Source organism: Phoxinus phoxinus (genome assembly GCF_949152265.1).
Source record: "Phoxinus phoxinus genome assembly, chromosome: 2".
NCBI lineage: Eukaryota > Metazoa > Chordata > Actinopteri > Cypriniformes > Leuciscidae > Phoxinus > Phoxinus phoxinus.
The window spans coordinates 6,113,619-6,136,423 of NC_136877.1; the positions used below are offsets into that span (position 1 = coordinate 6,113,619).

The following is a 22,805-nucleotide window of genomic DNA, read 5'->3' on the forward strand; positions in this document are numbered from 1 at the left end:
GGATTGCTGTATTAATTTCTAACCTAAGTAGCTTTGTATTATGAGTTCAGTGTTGAAATATACAGCATACTTCTGCTTGCTTATGCACTCCCTGGCTTACCACATGAAACCGTGCATTACGTAACTCTATGATTGGTCAGTTCTCTGATGATATTGCCTGGTGCAAGAAAACTATTGCACTTTTGCTCATCTAGTGCATTTCCCCGGCATGTCTGATGGACGTTCTCAGCACTGGAGTGAAGCTCAAACTGATGTGTGTGTGTGTGTGTGTGTGTGTGTGTTTGGTTAAATTAAACTTAACACTTCACCCTATGTGTGCGTTTACAGATTGAAAGTGCAGCGGAGGAGCCGAGAGTGCTGTGTATAGTGCAGGACACCACCAATGCCAAGACCGTCAATGAGAGGCTGACGCTCAACCTGCCCGCCTCCACCACCGTCAACAAATTCTACGAGGATGTGGCTCACAAGGCTGGATATGTGAACGGCACTTTCTGCCTGGCGTGGGCCAACGCTGGACACATGGTCAGTCAGTCTTCCCCAACACAACACACAAAAGTCCCCAAAACATGCACTGTTTCACCCTAAAATAATTAGTCAAAATGATGCATACTGCATTAAGGAAATGGCTGTTTTTTCACATATGTAATGCTTTTATAATTAATACAGTAAATAATGCAGCCATATATGTAAGTGTAGTACATATATACATATGCTTAGTATTTATATACACTACTGTTCAAAAGTTTGGGGTCAGAAAGATTTCTTTGTTTTTGAAAGAAGTCTCTTACACTCACCAAGGCTGCATATATTTGATCAAAAATACAGTAAAAATAGTAAAATATAATTTATTCCAGCATTCAGCATTATTACTCAGTACTCATTACTATGTCACATGATCCTTCAGAAATCATTCTATTTTGCCACACACACACACACACACACACACACACACACACACACACACACACACACACACACACACACACACACACACACACACACACACACACACACACACACACACACACACACACACACACACACACAGTGGAAAAGAAGTTATATCCAGAGCGGATAATTGTTTTTAATGACGCTACAACTTATACATATAAACATATTTATTTTAAATATCAGGAAAGAACAAAACACTAAACTTGCTTAAGGCATTTATCTGACAAAATTATTTTAAGGCAAACTATAGTTACATGCATTAAAAAAAAGGCTCACAGGAAGAAGCATACATTGACTGTAACATAATCAGTTATTAATATTTAGTTTGATCTGTAGGTTTTCTATGTTTTCATAATTTCTTTGAAAATTCTTCTTTCCAAAAAATACATCTGCTCAATTTGACAGGATTCATTGCGGTATCACAAGTAAAACAATTGACTCAAGTATACTCAAAAATAATTTATATTTAAATAAAAGCTGAAGATGTCAATTTGCCCAGGCCACACATCACTTCACCCGTGTTTTAGCACGTTGTTACGGGAAGAGCCTTCATGACTAGCACAGTCAAGTTCGCTTATGCATTCGCAGCCTTTTGTGCAATTGTAAGTTGTATTTACACTGGCTCACAAACTAGGCTACTCCACTATACATATTTGATTTATGTTGAAGGGCTTAGACATGCACTTCAACATTAGTGAGATTCAGATTGATCTGCCTAATATATCTGGGTTTAAACACACCGACCGTGTCAGTGCCATGTTCCCCACACTGCTGAAGTGAGTGTGATATGATTAGATGGAGCTGTGTGTCATGTCATCATGTACTCTGCTCTATTCTCCATCTAACTGTGTGTTAATCCCAGCGCTGACCCAGCACAGAGCCTGTAGTTCAGGTAACACTCTGAGTAGGTCAGTGGATTAGGTAAGGCAAGTTTATTTATATAGTACATTTCATACACTGGTAATTCAAAGTGCTTTACATAGAAGTAATTAAAATAATCAAAAGAAGTAAGAACAGTTTAGAATAAAAAGGAAATACAGTCTTGTTTCTACGGTCACCCACGACAGTCCAACATTAGTACGTCGTCCAGACCTGTGGGTAAATTGCTAGTACGTCATGTCCCTCGGGCAGCACGGCTTTTTCTTCCATACTAACTGAATCCTCGGACGAGATGTGTGTTATCTGAAGTATGTCAGCTTGATTATTTTCTCTTTTACTGCATTTTGCAGTATTTCTGCAGTCTAAGACTTTCTAAGACCGTTCCAGACAGCATCTGCCCTGCATTCGTTTTCCTGCTGTTGTTTTTCCACTACCTCTCTCTCTTGTCCACTCTTATCTCTTTTTTTCCCAAGGCTCCTCTGGACCAGGCCGGTGAGATGTCCCTGGTGTTGTCCGGTTTTGAGGCTGGGAAGAAGAATTTCCTGCAGCTCACAGACAAGGACGGAGAGCAGCCTCAGATCGCTTCAGTGAGTCGTTTAAATACGTCAGCGATCAATCGTACCACTATCTGTCAACGCTGACTGTCTATCGTCTGTTCTAACTATCGTTAATCCATTGTACGTTTCAACTATCGCTTTATCATTTGGTCATTTTATAGTTTTATTGTTCGTTCGTTCGTTCATTCGTTCTGTCTATTTACCTGTTATTAATATAATCTATCATTCTTTCATTAGTTTTATCTGTCGTTTGTTTTAGCTATCGTTCATTTTATCTATCGTTCATTCCTTTATTCTAGCTAGGTTTTTTTACATCTATTTGTTGTCTATCATTTGTTTTATTTATTGTTTGTTGCCTCTCTATCGCTCCATTTGCTCGCTCTATTTACTGATCATTCATTCTATCTATCGTTCTTTCATTTTTTATCTGTCGTTTGTTTTAGCTATCGTTAATTTGATTTATTGTTCCATTCCTTCATTCTATCTAGTTTAAAAAAAAGTTGTATCTATTGTTTGTTGTCTCTTTCTTTTTATTAGTTTTTTGCCTATCGTTCGTTTTATCCGTCCGTCCATCCATCCATCCATTGTTTTATCTATCGTTCGTTTTATCTTTCTTAAATCTGTTCTATAATTTTTCTATAATCTTTATTTATTTATATTTAACAAAAGTGCAAAGATTGCATCAAGCGGAGAAAAAAAAAACATTCTCGCACGTTCATAATAACCCTGGCCTTGAACTTGGTTTCACATCTTTCCATTCCCACAATCCCACTGTTTGTTGTGGAACCCAGTTTAGGTTGGCCTTGCAGGTTTCTACCCTACTTCATTTTCTGTAGAAATAAAGAATACCACATAATACGGATGCAATATCATAAGAAAAAGAAATTTGAAAAGAATGAGTGTTAATTTGAAAACATGAGATCTTAATCATGTATAGTGAGCATTATTCTTGTGTGACTGTCTTACAGGATGAATCTGGCACAGCGGACAGCAGTGGTCTTGACGACAGTTCCCAGGATCGCTTCATTGGACCTTTACCGCGGGACGGTACTGTGGGCTGCAGCAGTGACTACAGCAGCCCCAGTTACTCGTACTCCTCCATACTCAACAAATCAGAGACAGGTAGCACTGCTTTAACATGCATTGTTGTGAAGGGCATGATGGCCACAACTTTGCCACACAGATTCATTTGTCTTGTGTCTGCTTTAAAGGTTATGTTGGTTTGGTCAACCAAGCAATGACCTGTTACCTGAACAGCCTCCTGCAGACCCTGTTCATGACCCCTGAGTTCAGGAATGCACTCTACAAGTAAGTAGTCTGTGTTTAGTGGGATAACTAGTTCATATGAAGTAGATTTAAAGGGATAGTTCACCCAAAAATGTAAATTCTGTCATTAATTACTCATCATGTCATTCCAAACCTATAAGACTTTCGTTCATCAACACAAATGAAGATCTTTTTGATGAAATCTGAGAGTTTTCTGTCCCTCCATTGACAGCTACGCAACTACCACTTTGACGCTTCGAAAAATTCATTAAGAGATCGTAAAACTAATCCATATGAATTGAACGGTTTAGTCCATTTTTTTTTAATAGACTCGATCGCTTTATATGATTGAATATAAAGATTGAATTTAGGCTTTTATGATTTTTTTAGGCCGTATGATTTCAACATACTGTCTAGCTTGTAGCTTTTTAATTTTTTTTTATAAACATTCGATTCTGCCTCCATATTTTGCATTCTACAACTATTACCTTTAACACTGTTTTGAATGTTTCTGCACCAGTTGGGAGTTTGAGGAGTCCGAGGAGGATCCAGTCATCAGTATCCCGTACCAGCTCCAGAGGCTGTTCGTTCTCCTGCAGACAAGTAAGAAGCGCGCCATCGAGACCACAGACGTGACCCGCAGCTTTGGCTGGGACAGCAGTGAGGGTACGAGGAGTCATTAACGTCTCTTTGAGAAACTTTACCCACATTAGCTCTGCTGTTATCAGATAGCAGGAGGAGTCTTGATCACTCGTAACTCTTTACCGTGTGTGTTTTGCAGCCTGGCAGCAGCACGACGTCCAGGAGCTTTGCAGAGTCATGTTTGATGCACTAGAGCAGAAGTGGAAACAGACCGAGCAGGTATGCGATGCAAGCCCCGCCCCCTCATCTCTTGATGCTAATCCACAACCAATGAGATCCCTACAGCAGGGTCTGGACAAAAGACCCAATGTTCGTTCGAATTTCCGAATGTCCTCAACGTTTGAGGTGGGTTGGGTCATGGCATGCACTAAACAAAGGTTTGCATGTTTCTACACTCAGCTGATTGTTCTCTTTTAAGCTGTGTTGTAAGACTTTGTGAAGTCTGTAAGACTTCGAAATCTGTATTTGTGCCAGTAAGTTGGCAAAACGAATTGTTCCGGTGAAAACTCGTCTCAACCACTTGTTTGGGATTTCTCTGAATTTATAGTGGGGTCCAAAAGTGACACACCGACCCGACATCATAAAGCTAGCGGAGACTGTGTTGTTGTCTCGCATTGCCTGCGTCTTGAACAAAAAGCTGTGTTTGAACACACCACAAAGACTACAGTCAATGGCCAACTGCGTCTGCGTGAACTCTCCATGCCAGCAGGTGGCAGTAGTCTGTATTCATCCTTCATAAAGGGAAACGAAACTACAACTCTGGAACTATCCAAACTGAAAACAAAGCAGCATTTGCTTAACATTTTGAATATAGGAATCCTGTTGGTCTTTATTTTGTTCATTCCAGACAGTCATGTCATTTTGAAAATATTCACTTGTTGGAACGCTCAGATAATTTGTAAAGTTAGAAGAGCCATCTGTGTGTGCCCTCATGACTTTGTTGTTTACTTGCTTTCATAATTTTTCTAAAGCCAATCTCTGATTCGACGTGCTTAATCGGCCGAAAAGCCGCCAATGGTTGCCGAACACACACCGCAAAAACTGGGTGGTGGACTGATGCTCATCGACGGGCCGGCCGTCGACTTGGTGTGTCTCAGGCTTTAGACCCCAATGAAAATTTGAGATTCGAAAGGATTCTAAATTGAAGCTTAAAATGATTAAGGTTTTTATTTATCTCAATTTCAAATGAAGAAACATTTCATAAAATGATTTAACCATTCTGATTAACATTGATCGTGTGAACTTTTTACAGTAATTCAGATGGAGTTCATTCTCCAATCGGGCTGGAGAACGTGATCGTCAGGTTTTACACAAACTTTTTGAGTTCACGCAGCTTAAGTGCTGCTATTAAGTTAACACAAAAAGGGACATCCCAAAGATATTTCTGAAATTCAGTTTCATTTTTTTTTATGCTCATCTCATTTGTAATAGAAAAAATGCAAACAATAATTTTTCATTCTGAATGAAAGAATGGGTGTGTTTATTGAACTTGTTTTGATGGACTGTCTTTTGTTTTTCCCAGGCTGACCTGATCAACCAGCTTTACCAGGGCAAACTGAAGGACTATGTGCGCTGTCTGGAGTGTGGCTATGAGAGCTGGAGGATTGACACGTATTTGGACATCCCTCTGGTCATCAGGCCCTTCGGGGCCAGCCAGGCTTTTGGCAGCGTGGTGCGTATGGGCATCATTATGACCATTTATTTGTAGCTGTGAACTAGGAGATGTGGCATTACGCCATTAGCAGTTTTTTTAATTGTATTTGTTTTATTTCCCAACAAGACATACGTATTCACACATGCTAATTGATGATTTTAATATTGTTTGATGTGGAAATATGACCATTGCTATAAGATAAATAATGATATGCTATTTGATTCAATGGAAAATGAAATCAGGACTCCACAGAGAAGTAAACACTACAGCAAAACACAGTCACAGCCAATCAGAAAATATATTTACAAGTCAGGATATCATCCAAAGTGCTCTAAAGTTATTTTAAAGTGGTCCTATTATGTTTTTTTTTTTTTTACATTCTCAACTTTCTTTAGTGTGTAATGTTGCTGTTTGAGCATAAAAAAGGTCTGCAAAGTTCCCATTGTAGTCTGGAGTTTTATTCCGGGAACGAACACGTCACAATATTCCTCATTTAAATAATTCCCGTCCAAGGCATAATGGCATTAAAATAAAAGGGCGGGGCCTGTTTGAGTTAGTAAGTAGTGTGAATGTTGAAACTAACGGTTATGGTAACGCTTGAAGCGGTTGACCAATAGGGGTGTAACGATACATGTATTCGTATTGAATCGTTCGATACGAGGCTTTCGTTTCAGTACTTATTACAAACCGAACGGTTCATTGGACTATTTTTCCTGACGACCAAAATTTCAAATATAGGCGTGCGCTCATAATGTAAGAGATGCTGGCGCGACCACAACATTGCCCAACATCAAACGGCAAACGTAATGAAAGCGTAACAAAACTGTGCTACTCATTATTTTGTGGTTCACGGACCATTTATCAGTTTGGACCAATGCAGCGCGAGCCGATCTTGATCAAGCGACACTGTTACTACACAGCGCTAAGAGATCCAGTAAAGAAAGCTTTTGCATTCGCCACTGAAGTAATAACATCGCTGCGAGATCTAGTGAGAAGCATTCACATTTCTGTGAATGAGACTCCAAAAACAAAATCAAGACTTTGAAAAAGGGCATAATAGGTCCTCTTTAAACAGTGTTATTTATATACTTTTAAGTTATTTCTATGTTAATGAGAACACAGTTGCTGAATGTTAATGAAAGAGAAGCATGTTTGTCCTTATTATCCACTCATTTTCTGCTGAACAGGAAGAAGCCCTGCAGGCCTTCGTTCAGCCTGAGACTCTCGACGGGCCCAACCAATACTTCTGTGAGCGCTGCAAAAAGAAATGTGACGCCCGCAAGGTGAATCAGATCAGACACGATGATTGTCTAGTCCTCCACCACATTTCAGTTTCTTACGCAGTATTTCTCTCTCCAGGGCCTGAGATTTCTCCATTTCCCGTACCTGCTGACTCTGCAGCTGAAGCGCTTCGACTTTGATTACACCACTATGCACCGCATTAAACTCAACGACCGCATGACCTTCCCCGAGGAGCTGGACATGAGCCCCTTCATTGACGTCGAGGACGAGGTGAGACACGGCTTTATGATCTCTTTCCTCTTGTTAAAGAAAGCTGAACTGGTCTCTCCTGCCCTCTTCACATCTGGTATTAATATCTCAAATGTGTCTCTGGTCACCATTTGTGATTGTTTTTTTAATTCGAGGGACAATGTCTGATTTTGACTTCATGCCTCACTTTATTTTAGAGTGGGATGAATATTGATGTCAGGCTTACTAAACATGTTTGAAAGAAAATGGTTAAATTACGATAGTATTAATTAGGTTCTGTTGAAATATGAAATGATTAGCAAATCTCAACAGCTTGATTGTTATATCATCTAAAAATGTAAATATTATTATCGCCTAGCAATACATTAAAAGTTGGATATATAATACATTCTACTTTACCTGCGTATGCAACACACACACACACACACACACACACACACACACACACACACGCGGTGTGTATATAATTTATTTCATTGCAAAATGAGAATCGCCATGCATTTTATATAAAGTTGGATATGTTTATGTCCAACTTTATTTGCATTCATACAATATACTCGCACTGGGCAATATATACCGTATAATAAATATAAACTGCTTGCATCCAGGGTCCGAAATTAACACCCGCCAAGCGCCAAATGCGGGTAGATTTTCCGTTTGGCGAGTAAATCTCAAAAGGCTATCCTCCACACTGGCAGGTGAATGTTCATCATACCAAAATAGTAATGTAATAAAATGTTTATTACACTTGCATTTTGTAATGTTATAAAATATCTGGCATGATGGCTCGGAGTTGTTGTGTTGTCCAGTCACTAATCTGGGGATGAGGTTAGCTAGCCACATAACGTCTCTAGCGCTCCGCCTCCAAGTCTCGCTGCACTGTCTCGGGGGCCGTAAGGTAAACAGTGCCGCACGACTTGGAGCACTAGAGACGGTCTGTTGCTAGCTGGTACTGCAGCTAACTTCGTAAAGTTACATTGCATCGCTTACATTGCATCGCTAGCGGACGCTTATTAGCTGTTATGTGGCGACTTTTACCAGGAGTGAGCCAACCTTTGAAACGAAAACCCACAGACGAAAAAAATAACGTTTTGTGTCTTACCATTTGTTGCTCTGTTTTGACTTCAATGCACTCTTATTCATTGTATCTGACATGTTTCATTTGTCTTCATTGTGTGCCTACTGTTTGGCATTTTTGCACTCTGTACAGCACTTTTGGTCAACTACAGTTTCTATAAGTGCTTTACAAATAAAGTTGATTACATTTTGATCAATATATAGATTTATTTTTTATTATACATTTCCAATTTTGCTCTGGACAATTTGTTTTTATGTGACTAACACCCAGGTGTGCGATATTCAAACTGACCAATCAGACAATCACAACTTCCCCCATTGTCCAAAACCTCTGGCCTACAGACCTAGATCACTATCAGCACCGCTGTGCCTTTAGAGAAGAGGGGATGAAAAGCAAATGTCTTTGTTCCTTTCAAATATCTTGGATTATTTCCAATCTTGCAAAATAGTAACTTTAAAAATCATAATGACATTTGACAAAACATAATGACAAAAACAACATTTTGCATAATGTTCCATTATTTTGCACTCTACCCGTTGTTTTTGAACACATCCTGTGTAAATGCCCCTTAATGCAAATCGAATTGCCTAATTATTCAGGGCTTCCTTAGAAAACACTTATTTAAAACCATAATTTTGATGCATTAATGACATGTTTTGTCTGCAGAAGTCACCTCAGACCGAGAGCTGCACTGACAGTGGTGCGGAGAATGAAGGAAGCTGCCACAGTGACCAGATGAGCAACGATTTCTCCACGGATGATGGCGTGGACGAGGGCATCTGTCTGGATAACACCAGCACTGCAGAGCGGGTGCTCAAACCAAAGGTTACCTCACGTCCTCTCTGAACCCCCCAAAAAAACATATTTTATTGGACTGTCCTGGGTTTTATACACGTAGAATGCTCTTTTATGAAGTTATTTCACTTAAGGACTTATTTAGTAAGAAAAATCCTGAAAAGTCTTTGGATTTTTTTTATCATATGATTAATAAATAAAATTGTTGTGTTTGTTTTATTGTATTTATATGATATTTGTATTTTTGTAATTAAATTTTTGCCATGAAAATAGCCTTAGATGCTGACATGGTATTAAATAAAAAAAACAATCTATCTATCTGAACCCAAATGCTCAAGTGCTGTACTGAACTCTAAGCATGCCTCTTCTGTCTCCTTTATAGAGCTCTTTGACCTTTGAACTCTTCTCGGTCATGGTGCATTCTGGGAGTGCTGCAGGTGGGCACTACTACGCTTGCATCAAGTCCTTCAGTGACAGCCAATGGTACAGCTTCAATGACCAGCACGTCAGCAAGGTCAGCAGGCTAGCATCAATCTAAAAGGGAATGGTTCAGCCAAAAATGAAATCTTTGGGTCTCATTCACTTATAATTGTGCGGATTATTGGTATTTATATGCACTAATTAATTTGGAGTATTCGAATTAAGCAACCGAGTGCTCTAGGTTGGTCATTTGCATAAAACATGCCCAAACCATCTTCATATCAGGACTTTCTGCACAACGTTTCCTTTACAGCCCTTCACCACTCTCAGCAAAACATGATGTTTATATCGCTGTAATTTATCAACTTTCACTTTTAAGTTTAGTCAGCTTGAAATGTGAAATTCTCTTACCTGAGAACTTGGATGTTTGAGTTCACTCCAATATTAGTCGAACTCTAAGTTGTCTATATTAGTTGAACACTTGTTTGTGTGTGTATAAGCTATTGATGAATCATGAATTATTCATGAAAATGTTCGTACGCAAGACGTGCACACAGTTTGTGAATGAGACCCATGGTCCTAGATTTCTCATCATAACATCTCTGTTTTTCACAGAAAGAAAGAAAATAATACAGGGTTGTAAATTGTGTTATGGCCATCGTGTGTGTGTTCCAGATCACGCAGGATGACATCCGGAAGACATATGGCGGATCCTCAGGGAGCAGGGGCTATTACTCCAGTGCCTTTGCCAGGTGTTTAAATCCTCCTAGTCCTATATTTGTGATGCCAACGAAAAAATACCCTTGTAAATCACATTATAAAGTAAAGTTTTACCAAATCTTCTGCTTTTATGCCCCAACAGCTCTACAAATGCATACATGCTCATGTACAGACTGAAAGACCCCTCCAGAAATGCAAGTAAGGGAACTGACATGGATACTTTTTACACCCTCCATATAAAAAAAGTATTATCAATGATCTTGCTCCCTCTTTCCGAGATGCTGGAATTTAATGTACGGTACTCTCTGTGTGTTTGCAGAATTCCTGGAAGTGGACGACTTCCCAGAGCACATAAAGAAACTGGTGCAGCGAGAGAAAGAGTCCGAGGAGCAGGAGAAGAGGCAAAGAGAGATCGAGCGCAACACATGCAAGGTAACGTTTCTGCTCAGCACAACCAGTGCTCGGTTCTGTAACTGCGTGCCATGGAGACTTGGGCTGTGTCCCAAACCCTAATGAGCTGCCTACCTAGACAGCATTTTTGGCATCACTCTCTACGCAAAGGCTGTTCCAAGCAGTGCACAATTGGCACAATTATCTAATTGGCACTAGGGCTGACTTCTAATAGTCGAGGATTCGACGATTCGATTCGGAGAGGTCTGATTCGACTATGAACCTCATAGTCGAATACATGGGCGTCAGTTTGGTTTGAAATGTGCTGGGGACAGAGACGCATTCGCATTTTCAGAAGGGCTGGGTACAATTTTATTTATTTTTTCGCTTTCGCGCAGGTCATGTTTTGAAAGACGATGTCCTGTAGCTTACTAATGTAAATAAATAAAAATGTATTCAAAAATCTGCTTCACATTTTCAGCAGGGCTGCGGAGCGGCTGTGGGTTGACTCCACACGGTTCTCATGTGCGTTAAAAAGCTTTACGTGGTTTAATGTACCTAAACAACGATTACCAAATTTCCCTCTCATATTGCTCCTCATGACCACTGAAAATGGTAAAAAAAATCGAACCCGGAGTCCAATTATTATGGACGTTATCTGATATTAAGCGTTTCTGCTTCACATTTTCAGCAGGGCTGCGGAGCGGCTGTGAGTTGACTCCACGCGGTTCTCATGTGCGTTAAAAAGCTTTACGTGGTTTAATGTAGCCTACCTAAACAACGATCACCAAATTTCTCTCTCATATTGCTCCTCATGTTTATGAAATGTTATGATATATGTGTGATATGTGTTTTTTAGCTCTTTTGTTTGAAATGGAAAAAATCTAGCTGCTATCTAAAAAAAAAAAAAAAAAAAAAAAAGGTTCGACTATCAGTCGACTATGGCAAAATCTAACGAATCAGATTCGACTATGAAAATCCTTAGTCGAAAACAGCCCTAATTGGCACAATTATCTAAAATGTTTATTTAAGGGTGTGTTCACACTTGCAGTTCGGTTCTCTTGGTTCGTTTGGTCCAGAGCAAGAAAGAAAATTATACATTTAGCCCTGGCTTGCTTAGCTTTCATAATGTAATTTTTAACACCGAACCTAAAGATACAAAAACAAACAAGACTCTGTAGTTCCATTTAGACACTTTTTAACAACCGCCATTTTTAAGACAAGTAAAAGTCCTTAAGGCGAGACACCACAGGTGAATCGGGTAACATTTTTAACTAGCAGATATCACCATGAAACTTTCCAAGTTGATTACCTACATTAAGATGAGAAAAAAATGTATTACAAGTTTTCTGTAATTTAATGTTTAAATATGGAAATTAGGCAATATCTAATTTGTGCTAATTTGCATATATATATATATACAAATCTGAGTATTGGATAAAGCCAGGTTAAAAAATATTTTTTCATTGTGTTCATATATTAGATGGGAAAAAATTACAGTGGGATTTATGGAAATCTACTTTTGTTATCATGTAAAACAGAATATACTGTCAATAGCCTTAAATTGATTTTCGCCATGTTTTTTGTAATAAAATGTTATATAAATCAGGCTAGGAATAATATATTTACAAATCCCTCTGTAATTGTCTTCATAATATAACTAGGTACAAGACTGGAAAGTTTGGTGTATATAATGGTGCTACTGAAGTGGAGATTTCGGACTTGAGAATGAGAGAAGTCATTTTGAGAAAACGGGCTTTAAAGATTTATCAGCCAATGAGATCAGCCTTTTACTTTCACGATTGATTGCTGATAAAAAGGAAAGGACCATATTTGGATCCGACAGCATTGTTCAGGAGAGAGAGAGATAGCTAACGGTGTGTGTGAATGACAGGGTGCAGACATTGATCGCGGAGCAGCGGGATGATTTAGAACGCCAACTTTTGTTGAATTTATGAGAAATCTACAGATGCAAACAGAAAAAGTGTAGTAAAATAAATACCTAAATGTGTATTTCTGACTTTTTTCACCACAAGTCTGAAAGAAGAAGACAAATCTTATTCGGTTATTGAAGACAAATATGCCAAAATCTCAAAATTGACTAGTGAAAAAAAAAAAAGTTTTTGCCTGCTGTGTCTCGCTTTAAGGAAAAATCAGGTAGTACTGATGTATGTATTGTTGTAGAATAAAACGTGATAATATATTGAGCTTGTGTTCACCACATACCTCGTTTTAGGCATTTAACCAAAAGCCGTTCCAAAAAAACCATTGACTTCAGGATGATAGAACCAGAAGAGCGTTTCTGGGGTTTGGCCTATAAAAATCATCCCTGTAGGACTATATAGACATTTCAAGTCTAATGTTGAACTCTTACATAAACGATATAAAAACAGTGTCACACAACTGCAGGTACATACATACTACAAAATGGTGCATAAGAATGGAAAATGGGAAACTCCTAATTTGAATCAACTTTCCCATGATCTCTGTTTATGTGATCCACTTTACTGAGGTTCCTTGATGTTTTCGATGCTTCTTGAGTTGCCAGAGAGTCAGTGTTTAGAACCAAACCTTATTATTCTGTCTTCTTCCATTAGATCAAGCTATTCTGCATGCATCCAGTGAAGTTGATGATGATGGAGAATAAGCTGGAGGTTCACAAGGACAAAACTCTCAGAGAAGCAACCGAAATGGCTTACAAGGCGAGTAGTGTTACATACTGGTGTCTAAACTTCACCTCTGCATCAGATTTTCTAAGGCTAAGTTGGTCTTTAGCCTGATAGATTAACCTTAAAAACAGATCAGCAAGCTTGGTCTCTCTGAAGTTATCACTGCTTGTGTTCTGTGTGATTGTCAGCTGATGGATCTGGACGGAGTGGTGCAACTGGACTGCTGTCGATTGGTCAAATACGACGAGTTTCATGAATACCTGGAACGTTCGTATGAAGGTGAGGAAGACATGCCCATGGGTTTGCTGCTCGGCGGGGTCAAATCTTCATACATGTTTGACCTGCTCCTGGAGATCCGCAGACCTGACCAAGCCTTCCAGCCATACAAACCTGGAGGTATTTACTCAGCTGAACATTTACAATACAACCAAGGTCTCAATGAAAGAATGACACAAATGCATAATGACTTTGATCTCTATAATTCTCATCATGGTTGACCGGAAACCTCCTCACTGTAAACTGCTGATAATGTGTGTGTGTGTGTTGATTGCAGAGGTGATGGTGAAGGTCCATGTGGTGGATCTGAAGAGCGAGTCTATTGCTGCTCCAGTCAGTGTCAGGGCTTATCTCAACCAGACCATTACTGAGTTTAAGCAACTCATTGCACAGGTACAGAATCTCATTTCTGAACACATATTAAGGGCACTTTCCATGAATAGGGTTCACATTTGTGGCCCATTACTGTCTTTTAAGGCGAGACACTATAGGTGAATAGGGAAATATTTGTAACTAGCAGATATCACCATGAAACTTTCCCAGTTGATTACCTACATTAAGATGAGAAAAAAATGTATTACAAGTTTTCTGTAATTTATTGTTTAAATATGCAAATTAGGCATTATCTAATTAAATATGCGCTAATTTGCCTATATTTTAAAAAACGAAATCTCAGAATTGGATAAAGCCAGGTTCAAAATTCTTTTTTCATTGTGTTCACATATTAGATGGGAAAAAAATTACAGAGGGATTTATGGATATCTACTTTTGTTATCCTGTAAAACAGAATATACTGTCAATAGCCTTAAAAAATTTATTTTCACAATGTTTTTTGGAATAAAATGTTATATAAATCAGGCTAGGAATAATATATTTACAAATCCCTCTGTAATTGTCTTCATAATATAACTAGGTACAAGACTGGAAAGTTTGGTGTGTATAGGTGCTACTGAAGAGGAGATTTCGGACTTGGAGTATGAGAGAAAAGTCATTTTGAGAAAAAGGCATTTAAAGATTTGTAATGTAAAAAATCATACTTTTTTAGTGGAAACAACTATTTACTGACACAATATCTTATCAAATCATTAGCAACAACAATACAAACGACCTAAATCACATCAAAACTTATAAACACAGCATTTATGGCCTTCAACTGAGCAGAAAAACAGTCAAAAACACACATCTGAGTGTCAGAGCGTGTCACGTGATGCATCTGAACGAATCAGGTTGTCAGAAATTGACATCAGCCAATGAGATTTCGCTTTTAGGGTTAAATGCCCATTTTACTTTCACGATTGGTTACTGATTAAAAGGAAATGACCATATTTGGATCCGACAGCATTGTACAGAAGAGAGAGAGCTTTCCAGCCATGTGCGTGTAAAAGGAAGCAGAGAGAGATCGCGGAGCAGCGCGTTGATTTAGAACGGCAACTTTTGTTGAATTTCAGAGAAATCTACTGACGCAAATAGACAAAGTGTAGTAAAATAAAGACCTAAATGTGTATTTTGGACTTTTTTTCACCACAAGTCTGAAAGAAAACATCTTATTGAAGACAAATAGCCCAAAATCTCAAAATTGACCAGTGAAAAAAAAAACGATGTTTTTGCCTGCCGCGTCTCGCCTTAAGCAATGAAGGTCCAAGTCCGATGTTCTTGAGAAAAAGAACGATTATAAATGCTAGATAAACCGTTATCTAACTCTAAATAATACCAATGTAATTACATCCCCCTCCCTAAAATAACCATACAACAATATGATAATTCTGACACAATCTGTTAGATTGATATTACAATTCATTGAAGAAATTATTAATTTAGTTTTGAATTACCAAAGCCAAAATGACTAATTTAGGCAAAATCTGCAGTCCTTTTACCTTTTTAATTTTTTTCCTTTGTCTGTTTCTTTTAAATATTTTATTTGTAGTTTCAAATTTTCACATTTATTTATCTTAATTTTATTGTTTTATTTGCTTAAAAATAATCACACAAAAGGAGGCTTTTAAACTATTTAGACCCATATTAGATTAGCAAAAATGCAATATTTGTCTAATATCTAAATTCTTCACACCAATATCTGAATATTCTCTGAAGGTAAAGCACCTGCTTTCACTGATACTTTGTAGAAAAAGAAAAAATATGCCAGATATCATTTAATTGAGGAGTTTCTAGCACTGTTTTGTTCTCTATTTGTGTAAAGTGCCAAAGACAGTTGAAACGGACTTCTGCTTCCATCTAACCTGTTGTCTCCTGGTTGTGTTCTTCTCAGGCCGCGGGTCTTTGTGCGGAGACGATGCGCGTTGTCTTAGAGCGCTGCTATAATGACCTCCGGCTCCTCTACGTGCCCAACAAGACTCTGAAAGCAGAAGGTTTCTTCAGGAGTAACAAGGTTAACTAGCATTACACTCACTTTTCATTGGCTCTGTTCCGAAACTGCCACATCCTAACCAAAGTAGAACATGACTGATTTTTAAATGCTCTTCATAAGCGACTAACACTTTATTTGTTTAGTTGTCTTTTGTTGGATAATAGGTTCATAAATGCTTCTCATGTTTGGAAATATGTTGCTTTTTCAAATGCATGTTATAAGTGACTCAAACTCGCAGTGCTTTCAGATGGAGCAGCGTTTATACGGATCACAGAGCCGTACGTCACTTTTATTAAAAAATAAATGAAGCCTTTAGGATTTCATAAAAATAATTAATCGTGCAGCCGTAGTGTTGTCACGATACCAAAATTATGACTAAAATACCTCGATACCGATACTGAATCGATACCATGGGAAAAAAACTGAAACTGTAAAAGTAATTGAAAAATATGAATGAACTTACAATGGTTTTATAAATTAATAAAAAAAAACTTAACTCTGTTCCTGCCCTGCTTTTTGACCATTCCTTCCCCGTTATAAAATAAAATTATAATAATTACATGCCAGTGTGCACGTCCTTGCAAAGATGTTTGCAACATAGACAGTGTTATCAATCATGTTAACATTTGCTAACCTTTCACAATTCTGAACAGGTTTGGGATGACCAAAATCTTATTTCTTTGAAACGAGTTATTTAATATTTTTTAAATGTAATTTTATAATTACAATATAGATATTTCATTTAATTATATATTTGCTATTAAAAATAAGCAAAAAAGCTAATTGCAAACAAAATGACAAATAATATAAGAGACAAATAAAATTAACAGTGCTTAATTTCTTTTTTGAATGATACTGTTAAATAGTAGTGTACTGTAGCTGAAAAAAATAAAGTCTTTACTCTATAAATGAACTATAGACTGATTCTTAATAAATAGATCAAATTTATTCAGTCAAGCATTGGGTGATTTGTCTATTTTCTGTTGTTGTTTCATTAACATTAATCACACAGAATATTAGGCAGCTGGTCTGGCCCTTTAAGACCTAAACGTAGGCTACCCAATGGAACACATACGATTATTTTTACAAACGGTTTTCGTTCACTAAAGACATACCTGACTGCGTTTACGTGAATAGTCGCCAGGACGTACATTTTTACCAAGAATTTTGATTGTTCAATCCTAATAATGCGCGAAAGAGAACTGAAGTCACGATCGCATGCTGTGTGAAAGGCATTCAGGTCTGAGCCCGGCCGCGCAAGCACGTCCCACGCTTTATTTTCTCATGCATGAATGTTTCGCTGTGCGTATATATTTTACTGTTCTGCTTCCGTTGTTTAGTGAATGAAAACAGTGGAAGCAGAGCTCTGCACACACACATCCTGACTCCGTGTGTCACACATCAACGCAAAATAAAGAAATACTGCTCTTATTATTTAGAGTGCCGTCACTCTTAAAGTACCGGTACTAATGAAATTTCATATCGTACCGATTTTAATAGCTGGGTATCGCGATACCTTTCTAGTACCGGTATATCGTGCACCACTAGTTGTTCATTAATGTTACTCAGTACTTTAATAACAATAGGGCTGCAACAACGAATCGATAAAAATCGATTATTAAAATAGTTGGCAACGAATTTCATTATCGATTCGTTGTGTCGCGCGACACGGAGATGTAAAAAAAAAATTGTGCTTATATTCTGTGCTATTGTTAAGCCCCACAAAAGGGACAAAAACATTATAAAGCATCATAAAGTTGTCGTGCACTATATTATAAGTGTTCTGAAGCCATTATATAGTATAATGTGAGATAGAAATTAATATTTAAGTCATTAAATTCAAGATCACGTACACGTTTCCCTCCGCTGCGGCTGTCAGTCATTCTCCATTCAGCATCAAACAGCGCGTCGCGTTCGGTTACGACGGTCAACACGATGAACAACTCTCTCCAAGATGATTCAATGTTACTATAATTATACTTGATCTGTAGATAAAGGTCTATGGTTTTGCATTAAACAACTTTATCTTGCTGGACTTTATTGCTGTACCTTAACTACTTTCTACCGGGTGTCTCTCATAACACTGCAGTAGAGTCAGAGCACTATAATTGTTCTTCACGCGCACAGTAACTGACATTTAAAACTGTTAAAAGAAAATGCTCAATAAACTAATGCATAGATAGATAGATATTGTATAATACACTACGCATCAATATGTCTTTCCTTTGTGATTTGAACTTTTCAACGCGGACTCGACGCGCTGCGCGCTGTGACTCGTGTTGCTTCAAGCGCATCATTCTGCGCTCGGGATGCGCATAAGCGCTTTGTGCCGCACTGTACTGGGGCCTTTCATATCATAATACAGCGACGCAATGAACGATTATTAATAGCTTTTCTAGTTCTGTACTATCCATCATGTTGCTGCCTCATTAAACCGATGTGCTATACATTTAAAACATGTCTCAATTTTATTGTAGGCTATAAAAGAATTAATCTTTTTGATTTTTGTTATCTTGTTTTTCATGAATGTATTTTACAACAATACAAAGAGCAATGTGTAACGTTTTACCAAATTTAGTGTTACACTTATTCTAATATTTGTTCCTCACTAAAAGTTTTTTCATGTTCAGATTTAATACAATTATTGTGCACTTGTGATTTTTCTAGACTAAATTGTATGCTTAATTATCCACTATTCTAGTTTATAATAGCATTTATGGTCTTTGGTCTTTTTTTTTTTTTTTTTTTGTAATGAAGTTGTCTGTATTAAGTAGAATGTGTTTAAGACACAAAATAGTGATTATCAGTTCAACACACATTTATAGAAATTCTACTTGATTTAAAAAAAAAAACTGCCCTGGTATCGGTATCAGTCGATACTCAGAATTTTTAGTATCGGATCGGTTCTGAAAAAATGGTATCGGTGCATCCCTATTAAGGAGCGACCTGTTTGTGCACTTTCTGAAGATTTTTTTGCACTGTGAATTTGCACTGTCAGTTCTGTTTTTGAATAAAGGGTTGGGAATGAATGCTTTTTTTTTATTGTATTTTTATCCGATTAATCGATTAATCGAAAAAATAATCGACAGATTAATCGATTATTAAAATAATCGTTAGTTGCAGCCCTAAATAACAAGGACACCTTAAAATAAAGCGTAACCTTGGCATACAGTTATCACTGCTCCATTATGTGTATGAGAAATTTCACTATCTCTCTGTTAATTCCAATAGAACTTGCTGTTAGAATGTTGCTAGACTGACTACATGATACTTTAAGCACAAAATACAGGACACTCACTTATATTTGCTAAAATAGTACATTTTATTCTCGTTTATTCTCAGGTTTTCGTGGAGAGCTCAGACTCAACAGATCATCAGGTGGCTTTCACTGACTCTGTTTTGTGGAAGCTTCTGGATCGCCACGGGAACACGATCAGACTGTTTGTCTCCCTGCCCGAGCAATCGCCAGGCTCTTTGGCCAATAGAACTAGTTGCCCCAAAGCTAGCGCTGACTCTGTGGACTCTTTTGATGGGGCAAAGGGCAGCAGAAAGTCAGTGGAGGCCATTCTTGAAGAGAGTACTGAGAAACTGAAGAACCTTTCTTTACAACAACAACAACAACGGCAGCAGCAGCAGCAGCAGCAGCAAACCTCCAGCAACAGTGACAGTCAGAAGAGCTCCGATCACAGCGACTTCGAGCACATCGAGTCTCCAGCACAGGAACTGGACGCTGTCTCACAGCCTTCCCAGACGGAGAACTCCACGCGGGTTGCCTCGGACACGGACAACCAGTTCCCCTCTGAGGAGCGCTCGGACTCGGACGTCAACAACGACCGCAGCACCAGCTCTGTGGACAGTGACATCCTGAGCTCCAGCCACAGCAGCGACACGCTGTGTAACGCAGACAGCGGCCCGCTTCCGCTCGCTAACGGCCTCGACTCGCACAGCATCACCAGCAGCCGCCGCTCCAAAGCACACGAGGGGAAGAAGGAGACGTGGGACACGGCGGAGGAAGACTCGGGCACTGACAGCGAGTACGACGAGAACGGCAAGAGCAAAGCTGACGCCCTGTACCTGTACTTCAAAACTGAGCCATACTCTCAGGAGGAAGGATCTGGAGAAGGACAGAAAAGTAAAGTTTCTCTGTTTTTCTTCTTCTTCTGTTTAAGCTCATGATATGGTGTTTTTCAGTGTCTTAGAGCGAAAAACATCACTCTGTGTCACTCTGAGACACTAGAAAAACATTAATGAGCTGCAGCTTGTAAATGAACACAGCTTCACTCTTAAACCGCAGGGACCAACATTTTTTTTTAATTATTTTTATTTTTTAAATACATCGATCTTGCCATGAAATAGACATAGATGCTTGTATGGCTGTGAAAACAAACTTAAATGACAGGGCGTATATTTATTTAATTAAATCGAAGAGTTCTCAATACGTCTATCACATTAAAACATATCACAATAACAATGTACATATCATGCTTTTAGTGCCGCGCAAACTGCCAAATAAAATCAAGAAACATGGTTTAACATAAAAAAAAATTAAGATATTAGTATTGTAATTTCATAGTGTGCTAAAAGAAATAAATTTTTTATTGATTAATTAAATTCCTTGTTTTTATTTTATAGTATTAATCAAAATTCCAAAGTTTTCATACTATAAAATACCCCCCAGAATTATTATTTTTAGTAAATAAACAGTAAAAAAAACATTTTGCAGCTTTTTAAAATATATTTTATTACCTATGCAGATGCACTGCCCTACAAAATCACCCTGATTATTCTAGATGAATTAATACTTTTCAAATATAACCATTCAGGTCATCTGGTGAAAATTGCAGTATTGCTTCATATCGCAATATAGATTGCAGAAAAATCTAATTTCTCAATGTCAGTTTTTCTCCGATATCATGCAGTCGTAGACTGGTAACTTTTTTAAGAACTACAACTTTATAGTTTGTATTGAAGTGAAGTTACCATTTTTTTCTCTCTCCAGATGTTAGCAAAACCAAAGAAAGGTCAAACAGTTAAACTAAAGAAAAGCGCCGGGCAATGTTTACCTCAGCAGAAAAAATAAGATTAAACCAGTCTGTTCAGTTGGTCAGGTTGGAAGACCAGTTAAACAAGTGAACCATCTTAGGCTGGTTTAAGCAAATTTTGAATATTTTGAATAATTTTATTGCAATTTTCTATTTGAATATATTTTCAAATGTAACTTATCCCTGTGATCAAAGCTGAATTTTCAGCATCATTACTCCAGTCTTCAGTGTCACATGATCCTTCAGAAATCATTCTAATAATCTGAAGAAACTTTTCATATTATTATTATCAATGTTGAAAACAAGTATTTTTGTGGAAACCATGATACATTTTTTTCAGGATTCTTTGATAAATAGGAAGTTCAAAAGAACAGTGGTTTGTGTTCTTGAAAGTTAACGTTGGTAATATGGTATGTTTCAGGTTTACTTGTCCATGTTGACAAGAGGATCACACTGGCTGCATTCAAACAGAATCTCGAGCCGTTTGTCGGCGTTCCCTCCACTCAGTTTAAGGTCTTCCGGGTTTATGCCAACAACCAGGAGTTTGAGAGCGTGCGGCTCAATGAGACGCTCTCCTCTTTTTCGGATGACAACAAGGTGAGTTTGTAACTGCACTTTCTCCAATCCCAGTTTAACATGCAAAGACAACCATACTGGGGTGTGTCCTTGCAATTCCACTAGATTGAATACATAAATTACAGCGTACATATTGATAAGCACGTCTGCTCTGCTGTTGAACAGATCACGATTCGATTGGGACGTGCACTGAAGAAAGGAGAGTACAGGGTGAAGGTGTACCAGCTGCTAGTTAATGACCCAGAGGTGAGCCACAAAAGTTTTTGTGCAATTGGAAATGGATGTACTTTTCCTATTCTACAGTGCAACGATTTTTCTGAAATCATTGTGCACATGTAACATGTATTGTTTTGTTTCGACAGCCCTGTAAGTTCCTTTTGGATACTGTGTTCGCTAAGGGAATGACTGTTCGGCAGTCTAAGGAGGAGTTGCTGCCTCAACTCAAAGACCAGTGCAAACTGGACCTCAGCATAGACAGGTGAGCTCATATCAAACATTTTGGACAGGGTTACTTATTTTAGTCAAGATGTTTTACGCCAGAATCATTCATGATTTATTCTACTGTACCTTTAAGACTTCTATGTAAGCATCCTTTATCATTGGCTAATCCAGTGGTTCCCAAACCTTTTCTGCTGGCCTCCATTTTGTAGATAAAGAACATTTTCCAGCCCTCCACCTACATGCACCCACATAAAGACATCTCAGACTAGTGTTGTCAAAAGTACCGACTTCGGTACCAAGTCGGTGAAATGTACAAAATTTTACATTACCAGCATTTTGTGCTCCGTTGAACTTATTCTTAAACACCTCTGATTGGCTATTGTGTTCATGTGCTCAACATATTATGTCTGTGATTGGCTACAATGATCAACGCTTCAAAAACATGTTGGACTATTGGTCGCCCTTACTCATCAGAGAAGAGATGTCATTCCGAGATGTTGGGAAAGTCATTTTGATTAAAGATTCTGAAGGCACTTGAATTTATATGCACTGATAAATCATTTGTAATAAATACTGCAATTTTTCCATGGTGA

General features: G+C 38.1%; 1 protein-coding gene across 6 annotated transcripts in view; it reads left to right on the forward strand.

The window, feature by feature from the left end:
* Window positions 1–22,805, forward strand: part of usp47 (ubiquitin specific peptidase 47) — a 37,246-nt gene that overhangs the window by 9,933 nt on the left and 4,508 nt on the right. For 2 of the 6 annotated variants that reach the window (XM_079588054.1, XM_079588053.1), the window contains 22 exons: window positions 328–522; window positions 2,304–2,417; window positions 3,356–3,509; window positions 3,599–3,695; window positions 4,174–4,319; window positions 4,435–4,514; window positions 5,818–5,967; window positions 7,137–7,232; window positions 7,309–7,461; window positions 9,185–9,343; window positions 9,696–9,827; window positions 10,409–10,485; window positions 10,596–10,651; window positions 10,773–10,885; window positions 13,441–13,545; window positions 13,701–13,908; window positions 14,066–14,181; window positions 16,055–16,174; window positions 19,496–20,285; window positions 21,617–21,792; window positions 21,937–22,017; window positions 22,134–22,249. In XM_079588054.1, the coding sequence (XP_079444180.1) occupies window positions 328–522; window positions 2,304–2,417; window positions 3,356–3,509; window positions 3,599–3,695; window positions 4,174–4,319; window positions 4,435–4,514; window positions 5,818–5,967; window positions 7,137–7,232; window positions 7,309–7,461; window positions 9,185–9,343; window positions 9,696–9,827; window positions 10,409–10,485; window positions 10,596–10,651; window positions 10,773–10,885; window positions 13,441–13,545; window positions 13,701–13,908; window positions 14,066–14,181; window positions 16,055–16,174; window positions 19,496–20,285; window positions 21,617–21,792; window positions 21,937–22,017; window positions 22,134–22,249 (3,434 nt within the window). Of the gene's footprint in view, window positions 1–327; window positions 523–2,303; window positions 2,418–3,355; window positions 3,510–3,598; window positions 3,696–4,173; window positions 4,320–4,434; window positions 4,641–5,817; window positions 5,968–7,136; window positions 7,233–7,308; window positions 7,462–9,184; window positions 9,344–9,695; window positions 9,828–10,408; window positions 10,486–10,595; window positions 10,652–10,772; window positions 10,886–13,440; window positions 13,546–13,700; window positions 13,909–14,065; window positions 14,182–16,054; window positions 16,175–19,495; window positions 20,286–21,616; window positions 21,793–21,936; window positions 22,018–22,133; window positions 22,250–22,805 lie in introns of all 6 variants that reach the window. The other 4 variants (XM_079588052.1, XM_079588050.1, XM_079588051.1 and 1 more) reach the window with 3 other exon arrangements.